At 47.5% G+C, this 13,961-nt stretch overlaps 1 protein-coding gene across 1 annotated transcript; it reads left to right on the top strand.

Annotated features, from left to right (window-relative positions):
• Positions 1-10,248: 10,248 nt before the first annotated feature.
• TINCR (TINCR ubiquitin domain containing) lies at positions 10,249-10,512 on the top strand. The gene has a single exon (XM_074851260.1). The coding sequence runs from the start codon at positions 10,249-10,251 to the stop codon at positions 10,510-10,512; it is 264 nt and encodes an 87-aa protein (XP_074707361.1).
• The last annotated feature ends 3,449 nt before the right edge of the window (positions 10,513-13,961 follow it).

Raw genomic sequence — 13,961 nt, 5'->3', positions numbered from 1 at the left:
TGAGCTGGAACAGACTCACTAGAGGAATCTTCACCACTCCATCATCTCCTTATTTGGGTCCTGTTTTCTTAAAGAGAAAACTGTTTCCATTTTTAAGCTTCTGACTGAAGCAAAAGTGTTGACATATGAACACATGCTTGAAAGAAAGCTTATTAGCACCGCTCCGTGTTTGCAGAGCAATTAAACAGCCCAGCAGATCTGTGGGGATGGCCTGGCTTCTTATAATAATTGTATAAGACTAATGAAGGAAAGGGAAGGATCTTTTGGATTACTCCAAAATAAATGCATGCAGAAAATAAAATTTAAAACCTCCTACACTTAAGAGGTAGCTAAATTTATGTTATAAAAAGATGCAGCCTATGTTATGAGACAGGAGGTTTTTTGCTGTGAAAATAAGCACTGGTGTCAATGAACTAGCTATAATCTGTAATACAGAGAGGTCAAATTTAGATCCCAAGTTCAGGCTCAAAGGCATTCAGTGAGTTTGAATGCCTGCCTTTGAAATTTCACTCACTAAATACTTAGGGAACTGAACAATACACCTGAAGTTGCAGTCTGATGAGCACCGTAAATTACTTCTTCTGCTGTATGAAGGAGTCACCTTCTCTCTGGCAGGCAAGGCAAGACTAGGCTCTGGGAAGAGCATCAGGAGCAGCTCCACTGAGGACACTAACAAAAGCATCCAATGGCCTTGGGATGAGCCCTATTTCCTTTCACAGTCCTATAAAACACATCCTCATACCCCCAACTGCCCTCTTCCACCCCTTCATATGCTCTCGCTTAGCTTCACAACCCCTGACACTTGCTTTGTCCTGACTGCAGCAAGGGCTTACTTACTCCACCTCCCAGAGCACACTGAAAGCACTTGTTCACTTTGCTATAGGAGGACCTGCATGCCCTCATATTAACCCACTTCCTTGCCAAATTCAGGTCCCATTAACCACCCCCTGATCTTTTCCTCCCCGAGTCTACCCCTGCTCTGCTCTCACCCTCCCAGGCCACCCACGGCCCAAACTCTCTGCACACCCTCACAAACCCTGTCAGGCCTTCCCTCAGAAGTGCTTGCAGCATCCCCAGCCATGAGGGGTACCAGAAGACTCAGCACAAGACCCAGGAACTCCCTCATCCTCTGGAGTGAGCTGGCATAGCACTGAAAGGCCTTCAGGAAAGACTTCTAAGGAAAAATTGCCCATTATTTAGCTAAACATGATGACTTTTGGATAGACACGAAGACAACACCAGCACAATGCCCATAAGCAAGGCCAGAGCCCTGCAAACCATCCCTAAAGCACCACCACATGTGTCAGAGCGCTTGCTAGGCTTCTCAGGCTGCCTTTTGTGAGAGATTTACTCCTGCTTCGATCCAAAATAAAAACAATGCTCACGCTCCTACACAAACCAAGACCTCAACCCCCCGCAGCCCCAGCCGCTCCCTGACGAAGAGAGCTTCGCCCCCGCCCCATCCCAAGATGGCTGCCAGGAAGCGCCCCGAGGGGCTGTGTGGTGGCAGCGCCAAGATGGCGGCGCGCAGCAGGACTACACCTCCCAGAGGGCTGTGCGCGACTGGCCCCGCCGGCCCCCCCGCCGCGCCCTCAGCCCCGCGAGGGGCACCACCTACTGTGCTCCAGCCCTCATTAACGGCAATTAAATAACCCCAGGTTCAGCCGCTTGTTTTTTTTTTTTTTTTTTTTTTTCTTCCCCCCACAATGTACAGAACAATGCTTGGAATTTTTAACATCTGTAAATTGAGTGTTTGCTGCAAAACCGGTGTTGGCTCTTCCCGATCTGGTGTGCGCCTGTACTCTTCAGCATGCCTCATATAATTAAATGTGCTTTTTTTTCCCCAGAAATGGACATATTTGCCTTCTCTCCTCTGGCCCACAGGTACCGCTGCAACAAGGTGGCCCCACAGCCATTTTTTTGTCCAATTCCAATGATTTGAACAGTGAAAGATAAAAACATGCGGGTCCTGAGCCTGGGAACAGGTTTAAGGAGTAGGGGTGAGGCACTAAATTAACAGTGCTGCTGAATCTGCAGAAATGGCATTAAAAACTAGTAACCCATATTGATCACCATCATGGCTTGCATTTCCCATCGCCCTCCTGCCCCATCAGTTTGCTGGCTCAGCCCTGGCCGAGGGCAGCGGGTTGCTGTAGGGATCTGGGGGATTTGGGCTGATGGTGGAGCCCCGGGTGTCGAGTTAAGGTCAGTGCTGGTGATCACAGACGGGTGCTGAAGTGCCCGAGGAGACACACGGGGTCCTGGCAGCCGCCATCGTGCTGCAGCTGCCTCTTCAGATAGCCAGTACGGCCGTGGTGATCTCTGCTAGCTTCCTTCGGAGCAATGGACACCTTTAATAACTTTCTTCTGCTGGCTGCAACCCGGTGGTCCAACTCACATGCTGCTCCTGTGAGTTCAAACCATTTGGCCGTGTTTTATGGCTCCTTTGGGGCTTCCCTCCCTCGAGCACGCTGTCGCTGGCATCCTGCCGCTGGACCGGACCCCGCAGGGGTGTACCTGTTTCACCCTGTGGTCCTGCATGCCACGAGGGGTGGATGTGTCGCAGGCGCTGTTTGTAGCTCTTCTTCAGAAGAAGCAGGTTTTGGAATGCTGCTCTGGAAACACGTCAAGCGGGGGAGGAAACGGAGGGGGGAAGGACTGCGTTAGCCCCGTTTGACCTGGCACATGTAGGAACTCGCGTGATGGAGGCAGACGCAAGACCGTGCACACCTCTCCCTGGGACTACAGCTGCATGTAGCCTTAGGTGCATGTTTCAAGCCGTTTTTATGGCTGCTCTTGCAGCCTCTTCATAATTTCTGATTATTGTGAGGAGTGGAAGTGGCTTTCCAGCCAGCTCACCAGCCCCCCTCCTGCCGCAGGCTTGGGCAGGCTCAGAATCGGGGCTGGGGAAGTGAACGCTGAACAAGACTCTTTTGTCTTTGTATTTCTACTGCAGGAAGATAATTTTTCTAATCAACTCTGTGGCATGACTCAGAGCCACATTTAGAAAGGAACATCAAGGTACATGTCACCCTGTGTAGCCCTTCAACCAGGTACATTCCCTTCTTCCCCTCCCTGCTTCACGAACGGGAGAGAAATACCTGAAATATTCACTCTGGTCCCTCAGTAATGATAATCCTGTCACTCCCACAGCCTCTGGCTTTCATTAGCTTGGGAAACAGTGAGTGATCAAGAGAGAAAGAAGAGCCCTCAAAACCATTTCTTTTTTTTTTGGGGGGGTGGGCAGGAATGTGCTTTACAAGCTGTAGGAGTTCCTTTGTTTTTCCTTTTCTTCCAGAGGGATTGTTTGGGCCTACCAAGGCTTGGCAAGGTTGGGTGTGTAAATATGAGAGGATACCAGAAGGAAATGAAGTTGGATTGTTCAAGAGTGTGCTCATTTCTTTGGCAGCACGCTGCATAGGAAGCATGTTGCAGCAGGCATTTTAACAGACTGGGGAGGGCCAGACCTGTGGCCTGAAGTCTGGCAGCTCTCAAAATTTTCTATGCTTTCAATCCTTATTCCTTTTATGTTACCCAGAAGTTAGCTGGGACCCACACCATGTTCCATTTCACTATCTGGGAATAGCCCAGCACTTTACACCCCCTGTTTGTCCCCCAGCTCCTCCTCTGTGCTAAACTCCTGGTCATAAAAGATCACCTTTCTCTCTTTCACATTGACCGAGCTCCAACTCCTCTTCATAAGCAAAGCTGCATGTGTCAAGGCTAGAAACATTTCAAAGCAGAAGCAGAAGCTGTTGACAATCCTTTTACCAAATTTCCTTCATGTAAGTATCTCCAAATAGTCCACTCTCCCTTGTAAATTTTCTGTTCTAGAAACTATATAATAGGGTGTATCATTAGCAGCATGCTGTAGCAAAGGTGGCACTAGAATGAGCATTAAACTTGTCTCTTCTTGGCATTTCCTTTTCAATGACGATATATGTAAACCCTCACATCTAACTGAATTTCTTTTCTTTGTGGGTTCTCCCTGCAGGGCTGTCTCCCAGCATGAAGGGAATGGCAGGGCAGTAACAAGCTGTAATACCCTCTTTCTGGTACTTTCTCACTAAGTATCCATTACTCACCACAGATGAAGACAAGGTACTGGGCTAGGTGTGACCAGAATGGTAGATCTACTCTTCCTGTGCCTAGATCCCAGGGGAATTTACCTCTTTTCTTAAATAATCCTGGTTATCTGCATTTCCCAGCAGGGTCTTGAACATCTGAGGTGCTGAATTTGACACTGTTTTGAATAGGATGTCAGAATTCACTTGGCACCTGAAACATGCACCTGCTTGGGAAGTCTGTCTCACTGCCAGTATCTGGTACACCAGAAGAAAGCAAATCCCATCCTAATGCATGTTAACGTTCCTGGCTAATACAGAATGGAGTGAAGAGGATGCCAGAAGAGGAGGAATCAGCAGCTTCTATCCCAAGACTCTGGTGACCCTTCCTTTCTCTGGGCTGGCTGTATTGCCTTCACCAATGAGACCCATTCAGTCGCAGAGAAGGATTTGACCAAAGGACAATCATCTGTAGGGATCATCCCCTCTTCGGTTACTTTGCTGTTATAGCCCATTTCTGGGCCACAGTGAAAGCTGTTAGCTCTTCCTTGCCATTAGATGGCAATGTAGATCCACAAATCCTCTTTCTTCCTTGGGCCCCCGGAAAACCACCTTGCTGCTGGTGGAATGGCTGGTAGAGCCTCAACTCTTCTGTTTCCACCCACCTCACCTTTTAAGACTGAGACATCCTGAATTTGTTTCACCTGAAAAGGAATGGAGCTGGCTGCCTGGGATGCCAGCTCCTCTGGAGTCCTCAGTGGCACGAGCACTCACTCTCCATCTTTTCTCACTCACCTTCTCTCCATCTCCCTTTGTGCACAGAGGTTTATTTTTTCGCTCTTCCAGCAATTAATTAATTTGTCTCTTGTTTTGCTGTTTCCACAAGCATTTTGCTGTCTTGCTTGTTTCTCAGCTTATTGCCAAACCTGGCAGGCGAGTGAGTCATGGGCTGCCGCAGGCCAAACCCTGGAGGATACAGACTTCTTCCTAGGGTCATGAATCTCCCATCTGGAAAGTTATAAAGAACTGCAGTGAGAAATAACTACCACCGCAAAATGCTTTCCTCCATATCCATTTTTCAGCTTTTCCATTGTCTGCACTTGACTGGTTCATTTAACATGTGCGTTACTGGGTTTTTTCCCTTCACATTTCCTTTTCTACCAGAAAATGTCACCAACTCACATCCAACTTCTGCTCAGAAAACTTGCAGGTTCGTCTGTGTTCCAAAACCAGGCAAGTTTGCTCCTTCAAAGCTCAATATACCTGGCTTTTTTCTGGAGCCTGTTTAAACTTCAATCCCATGCTAAAGAGAGTCCACCAGCTCCCAGTAATGCAGCATTGATGCTGGGCAGGTAGCCAGGGAAGTTGTAGGGCCTTTTGGAATCTGTTTTGGATACTGCAGCAGGATCCATTGGACTTGGCAAATTCAGCTGCGTTAGTGGCAGAAATCCTCATTTGTACCAAAACCAATGAAACTAGGATCAACCCTCCTTTTTGTGACATCTTTTTTTAAAAAAATCTGTTATATTGCTGGAGCAGATGGAGAGCTCCTGACTGTGGTCTAGAACAGGGCAGGATGACAGGGACATTTTCCCCTGTGCCAGGCAAGGATGGGAGATTGTGGCTGGGTATTCAGTGGAACAGAGAGGCCATTTGGCGTGGGAGGAAAGGACCCTATAGCTTGACAGGCAAATGACAGGACAGGGTCAGTGCAGAGACTGTCACCTTCCCTCATCACTCACACCTCCCGTATATATTAACATAAGCACCTTCCAGCTTTTCTGGATTTTAAGTGGTCTAAACAATGAGGATTTTCCCCTAATCCCCGGGAGAAGTGCTCCTCCATCACAGAAAGGCTCTCTTTATTCCTGGTGTGCAAGAAGTTAATAGCATTCCTGAGCACTCTTGCAGATGTGAGCAGTATGCTGTAGATAAGTTATATCAGGAGAAAGTGTTATCACTCGGGCTTACATATTTTGTGCTTATCCGTTGGACTCTAAAAAGCTGTTGCATTTAATTACCTATTTCACAAAGCATTTACTAATCATTTATTAGCTCTTTGTTTGTTTGCTGTAGATGTAGCTTCACATATAAAGTAAACCCAGTCATTTTATAACCAAGCACATCTCAGGAGGAGGAAAGCACTGGGTGACAGGAAAGGCCTTACCTCGGCACGTGGTGGTACAGCTCTAGCTGGGGCCTCTGGGTACTTCAGGACTACAAACTAGCGCTTTAAGCTGCCCCATCACCTGAGATATCTGGGGCACTGAATGAATTAGGTGTCAGGTTGCATATTGGATTGGAGATTTCTAACCTTAAGTCATCACTGTCAAGCCTTGTGATTTGTCCTGCATGGCCACTGGCTTCCTGTGAGTAAACCTGTCCCAGCCCCGTGCTCCCCAGCACTCAGTGTGGGTCTCAGAGTTCACAACGCTGCAGCCTCTGCACTGTCAGTTAATGGAGCAGGAGAACAACCATGGCATAGAGAATGTGCCCATCTGCAGAACTGTATACTTAGGAGAGTAACAAAAAGCCCCTCTTTGGTACCCAGTGTTGTAGAGTTGCAGGTATAAGCATGGTCAACCTGGCAAGGTCAGTCATCTCTCACACTTCACCCCTTGTTGTCTGTCTGCTCCCAAACACAGACTCACCCCAAACAAACATCAGCAGAAAATCCTTAGTGTTCATCGTTACTGACTGCATGGCCTGGGATCAGAGAGCTGCAGGAAACAGGAAAGTATGTTCCTTGCCAGAAAGACCAACACTATCGGAGTGGTTTCCTCAAAGACTTACAGGCTCTGCCAGGGGAAGCAGGGTCAAATTTTCCCCAGATGTTGAAATTTCCCTATGATTCCTACCAAGGAAAGAAAGAAAGCTTTATTTCCTTATAGAGCAACATCCCACTTCTCCTCTGTTGTCCTCTGCAAGGAGAGCAGCACAGCAAGCAGCAAAACACAGCGATTGCCAAACAAACAAGCAAGCAAGCCCGCCTAAGAAATGAGTGTCTCTATTCTGGCATTATAAGAAGACATTATAAGGCCCAGGATCATCTCAACCAGCTTGAGACACCTTAATGAAGTACCTAATTTAGGCAGGTGTTTCTCTTCTGCTCTAGTCAATGGAGTAAGGAAGCTTTGAGAACAGAAGAGACAACATTTTATAAATGCTGTTGCTTTATTTCTCCCCCCCCTCAAAAAATCATCACCCACCTGGGTTTTAAATTGCTTTTCAGGCTTTCCTAATGAATGTTGCTCTGAATGTTTGCATGTCTTCTGCTTGCCCTCAATATGGGTAAAAGCTTAAGTCAACGAGTTTTTATTTGATTTGTAAATAATATCAGAGTGACACATTATCGCAGATTCTCAGAACTCTGACTCCATGTCTTGTCCTCCAGATATGACATGCTGGAGACATCACCTAAGTAGGCTGCAAGGCACAGGGTAGGGAATGGAGATTAAAATAACTTTGAGGAAAGACCATCTAGAACTTTATTCTTCTGTTTAGCCCACAAACTGTCAGGAGCTGGTGAAATAATTGCTTTGGACAGATAATAAAACATCCTCCAGCAAAACTAAGGTACTTAATATACTGCCCAAGTCAATTTCCCTTATTTCTGCTGTCCTCTTGCTTTTAATAATGGTTTAATGAAAAATTCAAAATTAATTGGAACTGGCATTAGACAGTCACATGTTCCAGTGAGGGTTTCACTGCTTCAATATTTCATAAGCTGACTTCACTGCTATGCTTCTCCTTATCCTGGCTTTCATAGGCTAGAATATCATCTCTTTTCAGAAAATGAAGGGTCCTAATATGGGTGGATGGGGGTAAATGAGAAAAGTTTGCAACCACACCATAGGCAAACACATAAAAATAATAGCTGTGTGTTTTCTTTCTGTCACCATCCCCCTTTCTATATAATGATACGCATCTGAGCCTTGACTGGGAAGAGCTGTCCTAAAAATAAACAGGAGCTGTCTGAAAGGTGTCTGAGGGAGGTAGCTGGCAACTGTCAGGCTGTCACGTATGCTAGAAGGATGGAGCTGATGGACTCACTGACACTAGACAGGCTCTGCTGAAATGAGAATGCCTTATGCTTCCCTTGGCACTCGCTGGGCAAGTTCTGTTGGCCAGAGCCTTCAGACCTCGGTGTCTGGGGCCTGATCCAGTTCTGGCTGCCATCAGTGAGAGTCTTCCCTGGGATGGCAGTGGGAATTGGATCAGACCCTTGCTTTACCCCCGAGACTCTGGTTTTACACCAGGGATGGATTTTGGCTCCCCGCGTGAATGTCGCCCCAATGGAGAAAGACACACCAGGCCCCGGGTTTGAAAGTTTTTGTAGGTCTCTGAAAACGAGACCTCTCACTGAGATGCCTAGATATGGGGACCAGAGCCTGACCTTTGACACTTTTTGTTGTAACAGCTTTGTCCCACTCTATGCCTCAGTTTCTCCTTCTCTAATAGGGGTGGTGTTGTCCTGTCTTCGAGAAGATTATTGACATATCTGTAGATCCAGGCATTTTTAAATGCTTCTAGATCATGACTGTGCTAAAAGCTGTTCCTGTTTCCCACAAGGCACTTAAGGAACACGTGTTACACCATGCAGCAGTCATGACACGAGCAAACAGAAACACGAAGGCATGACATGACTCATCTCAAGCCTTTGCAGCCACTCAGCGGAACAGTGAGGACCCAGGAATCCCGGTCCCCACCAAAACAATCATACCTTTACAGTGACCAAATCTGGAAAGAAAATCTTGCTAGCAGAAGCTTCAGTTCTCAAGTGCACAGGGAAATCTCCATTCGCCGCTGTTCTTGGCAGTGACAGAATGTGCTGGGGAGGGAAAAAGAAGGGAGGTGTGAAGACAGGGTGGAAACCTCCTGTTTCTCAATGGGAGAGTGGACACCTCTCTTGTTCTCAATGGGAGCTGACTGCTGCCGTATCTGAAAATCTGACAGCTTGTTTTGTTATCTAACGGGCAAGAGCAGCCCCTTTTTAGTGAAGAGCAGACTCTGAAGTCAACTATCTTGAAGTACTTTGTTCTAAAAATACTGGTCTGTGTTGAGAAGAATGGACAAGGGAATTAATTCCTGTAATATGGGCTGCAGGAAATTACCTACAAGATAAGAGGGTGACTTGATCTTTTTGAGAAAAAGGAAAAAAAAAAAAAAAAAAAAGAATTCCTTATCTTGATGATGTTTGCTCTGAAGCATCATCTTGTGACTGCCAGAGTCTGCCTTGCAGGATCATTCAATTACAGCCTGCTCCCGCGGCTGGCATCGCTTCCTTCCTTTTGGAGGTATCGTTGTATTTACCAAAGTATTGCTTATTCCTCTTGGTATTCTGAGACCTCTGTTGTCGCCTGTTTGCGTGGTGTGCCTGCAGCCCCGTGATGCTGTCCTCGCTCACGTGCTAGAGCAGGATACGACCAGCCCTTCAATTAGGCAGGGATCTGAAAGGAAGAAGAAATCAAGATGATGAACCAGCGAGGAGCACGTGTGAGTCAATATTAGATATCTGATGGTGTGATGAGCAGTGAATGAGTCCTACCCCTCTCGGAGGGTCCCAGCCTGTTTGCCTACAATAACGATACAGATCTCCTAGGGGGAAACAGCACTGCACTAATGAGGGTGTTCACACCAGCCAAGGCTCTGTGCCTCCTTCAGGATGCTCTTGGCTCTCCCCCATGAGGAATTTTTCACTATGCAGAGTACTTTTCTTCATTAAAATGGCCATGTTAAATAGCTGTGAGGTTCCTCAACACCTACTTTGTTGAACTGATCTACCCCACTGCTGGCAGCTTGTTAGAGCAGGAGACATGAGGTTACTAAACCCATTCATTTCTCACATGCACCCACGTTTCTAATGGCTATGGAGATCCAGCTTTGAAGTCATCTGAGAGCCATTGGAATGAAGAGCACTTTGTGAAGACGTTGTAATTATTATGGGATTTAGGGGTATGTGGAAATGACTCATGGAGATGTTTCCCAGCCAGCAGGCTCTTGGAGCCAGGTGAGCTCTTCCTTGGAATGTGAAGCATGCAGTGAGGCAACTGGGAGGAACAGGTTTGGCAGGACATTTTAAGTCGTTCACAGCAGACAGCCTCTTCAGAGCCACATCCCTGCTTTACCGACCTCCCAGCTGGATGCTCCTCGCTGCCACACTGGCCTTGGTGAGCTGGAAAGGATGGACACGCTGCGAAGGAGCCTTTCTCGCTGGAAGAGGTATCACATTAAGGTGCACCTGGCTGATGAGGACCTGATGATGCCCCTGACGGTCAAGCCCAGAGACACAGTGATGGACCTACGGGCTCACCTAGTACGGGAGGGCGTCACTTCCTGGAAGAAGACATTTTATTACAACTCCAGGCAGCTTGAGGAGCACGAGACTCTCAAAGAAGCCAATATCCAGAATGGCTCTGTCCTGCTTCTTGTCAGCAATAAAAGGTAGGCAAGGAGCTCGTCTGCAGCGGGGGCGGTGCGAAGGAAGGGGAATGCTCTGTGTATCTCAGCCCCTAGGGACACTTTCCTGTCAGGGTTTGCAGAATCAGGAACTCAAACCCTGCAATTTCCAGCAGGCGGACTGAGATTCAAGGCTCTTCATATCCAGACATGCCGTGGTGTGAAATGAGGGGGTAAGAGGAGGAGGAAATCTGGTTGATGCTGCCTGTCCTGTCTCTGATCAGGTCTCACTTCCCCGACTACGTGGCCAAGCACAGAGGGAGAGACAAGATGTGCAAAAGGGCATGGAAGATTGTGTGACACGGGGGAGTGCTCTGGGAGCCTCTCGCTTGTCTTAATTCTTTCTTGTTGTGCCTGCCTCTCCATTTCTTTTTAGTAGATGCCTTCTGCAAGTGTTTGGGGGTGGCACAGTCCTGCTTTGACAGGGCAGAGCTGTGAGCCGCCACCTTACAGCAAAGCACGAGGAGTGCTGGACAGAGATGGCAACAGGCTGCAGCTTCCCAAAATGTGGCCAGATTGTAGCAGAAAGGACAGTGAGACTAGAGACTTCCAGGATAGCCAGTGCAAAGGAGATCAGTCAGGGCGAGTACTATGTTCCAGTGGGAATGAAAGCTGAGATAATGGACCTGAGACCCACCGGCCCACAGGGGTTTAGATTTAGTGGGGTGAATTTATGACCACCTGCGTTGTCTTTCCTAATGCCTGGTTGTTGCTACCAGCATGATTAATTCTGTGAAGCTTTTTGGGGATACTGGGTAGAAGAGATGCACAGCAGAGTACGGGTGTATTGTGTCTAATTCAGCTTTCTAAATCCTGAGCTGAGTTATGTGTCTATGCTGATCAGAGTTTCCTCTGCAGAAAAACCTGCACTAAAGACTTCAGTTCCTGATTATATGCCACATACTGGAATGGTCCTATTTTCCAGTCCAGAGGCAGCTTGAAATCTCACACAAAGAAGATTTAATAAAGCATTTCCTTTCAGAGCTCAGCCAGACACAAGAGATTTCACATTGCTCAGCTAACTGCAAACCCCAAGTCACCCACGGCCCCTTTCTCCAACATCTCATTTCAGCTCTCTGATTAACTTGGCTGAGCTCCTCTTTTTCACCTTGTTTTTAATGGCAGGAGCATTTCTATTTGTTGTTGTTTCCAGTGTTTATTTTCTTAAATTGCACAGCCTGAATTTTCGAGAGTAAAAAAGGATTCAGAGGGACTCAGTTGATGGAGTGCACATATTGACGCTCTTTTGACAGATGCCTGATTTCCATAACACGTTATGCACCTTCCCACATGCTGCAAAAGCAGGATGTAACTGCTGCAATGCAAAAATCACCAGGAGATCCTGTCCCCCGTGTGCTGAATTCAGGGTACCCACCGGAACTCACTAGCCATTTTTGAAAATTTAGACCCTGTTGCTCAAAGTCCCAGCTCAATTTTTAAGAGTATGTGAGAAAGGGAGTGGGATTTCTAATATTTTTCTCCTTGAATTTCATCAAAACCTTCCTGGCTCGTGAATAAGCACCTTTGACCAATCTCTTACTCCTTTTCCCAGGGCTAGGTGTAAGTATTTTGTATGGTGTAAGTGGTAAATGCCCAGGTATTGGGGACACATTTCTGTAAAGGCTCATGGGGTGATTGAGCTATCGTTGTGGCATGGTCCCCCTAGATATTTCTGAGACATGCTTGTGCGTGGCTTGGCAGTCATCACCCTGCTCAGTACACAGTCCTGGGCTGAGCGTAGCCCTGTGACTCAGCACCTTGCCCGAGCCTCAGCATACAGAGAGCTGGTTTTTAGAGGGCTGGCTCTATCGCTTCAACTGGGAGTTAGGAAATACAGAGTGGGAGAAGGCAGGTGCTGCACCGAAATTGAGATTTCAGCACCATTTTGAGCCATAAGATTATTCAGCCAAATCTTTAAGTATTATAAATCCATGTTGCTCCAACGGTGTCCACAGAGATATGCTGGTCTCTATCAGCTGGGCAACAGCGTGCAACCTTGGGGAAGAGGAGGAGAGCAGCCTATGCAGTGTTGGGACTGTCTAGGAGCCACAGGAGCAGAGAGGAATAGACAACATGGTGCTAGGTTTAGCCAGCAGCCCTGAGGCTTTAAGGGTTGGTTTTTGTACTTCATCCACTCAGGGAAGTATGGACCCTCTCCATCAAAGGTCAGCATCTGCTTCTGAAGTTCCCCCTGAAAATCTTAGTGTGTCCTACTTACTCTTTGGCACTGAGATGCCAGCCAAGCAGAGCTACATTAATTCCAAAAGTGGAGTTGCTCTGATTGCCAAGGTCTGCAGCTCAGTGTCGTGCCTATAAATATTAATGGTCACTCTGCACGCTATGTGTTCCTACAAGGGGCTCACAGGACAGTTTGAACCAGAGAAAACATGAAAATGACCCTATTTTTCATCCCCACCCCCCCCCAATGCCTTTGTAGATAATTGTCATTTAGCAAAGGCCAAGTCAGCATTTCTACTTCTTGCTCGTGTTTTCTGGGGTTTATAACTTAGTCATAAAAATTCACTTAAGGCTGCAGCTTGGCAGGAAAGGGATCGGCATACCAGCTAATGCTGAAAATTTATTTGGATCTTAGTGTTTAAAAGTTTGAGCAAGCCATTTTGGAGTTCAGTCAACATGACCTCTTGCCCTGGGAAAACACAGGGGCAGGCCAGAACTGGGAATATCACATCCACTGAGGCTGCAATTCCCCCTTGTGCAGAGGTTGTTAATTACGTTACTGCTGCACTGATTGAGATTGCAATCCGGTTGCAGTAGAAGCTGAGCAAGGAACACGCTGAAAAAACAGTTTCTGCCCTAGAGAGCTACGTATTACAATAACATGGTTTGCAAGGGGGTAAAACAAGCAAAGCAAGACTTGAAATGTGAATGAACAGAGAGAGAAACCCCCCAGCTCAGTGGCTTTGGGCCAGCCTGTGGTGTTCCAGCCATCGGTGCCCAGTGCAAGGAGACCACCAGCGAGTCTCGACATGAAAAGAGCAGCCATCCAGCACAGATGCAAGAGCATCTGCAAGGGCATGCAGCAAGCTGTCCCAAATGCCCGAGGCATGATCAGTCCTGGCACTGCAGACCACGCCACGGCAGAACCTGTTTGGCTCGATCTGGAGGTGGTGCAGGGCCCCAGAGCCAGGGAGCTGCTCAGCTGGTCTGGTGGTGATGTGGGAGTTCCTGAAACTGGCACGACTCTTCCTGAATTCTGTCTGCCGCAGCGAGCCGCCTGGATGCTCTTTGCCGGCTGCGTGCTGCGGAGCACCGACCAAAGAGGCCTCCCACGGTGTAGTCAGCAGCAGTGCTGGATCATGGGCATATGGCATTAGCAGGTCCTTCTTGATAATTTGTTGGCTGCCTTTTGATGTTCGATGTTAGGTGGAGGGATATTGTCTTGAACTGGCGAATCCACCCCTTAACCTGTGAGCTATT

Source organism: Strix uralensis, chromosome 27, assembly GCF_047716275.1.
Source record: "Strix uralensis isolate ZFMK-TIS-50842 chromosome 27, bStrUra1, whole genome shotgun sequence".
Classification (NCBI taxonomy): Eukaryota; Metazoa; Chordata; class Aves; order Strigiformes; family Strigidae; genus Strix; species Strix uralensis.
Note: the sequence above shows the minus strand (reverse complement) of the source record. Positions and strands in the feature narration are given on the sequence as shown.

Bases quoted from the DNA above. Each gene is read 5' to 3' on its own strand.
- TINCR (XM_074851260.1), top strand. From the start codon at position 10,249: ATGGACACGCTGCGAAGGAGCCTTTCTCGCTGGAAGAGGTATCACATT.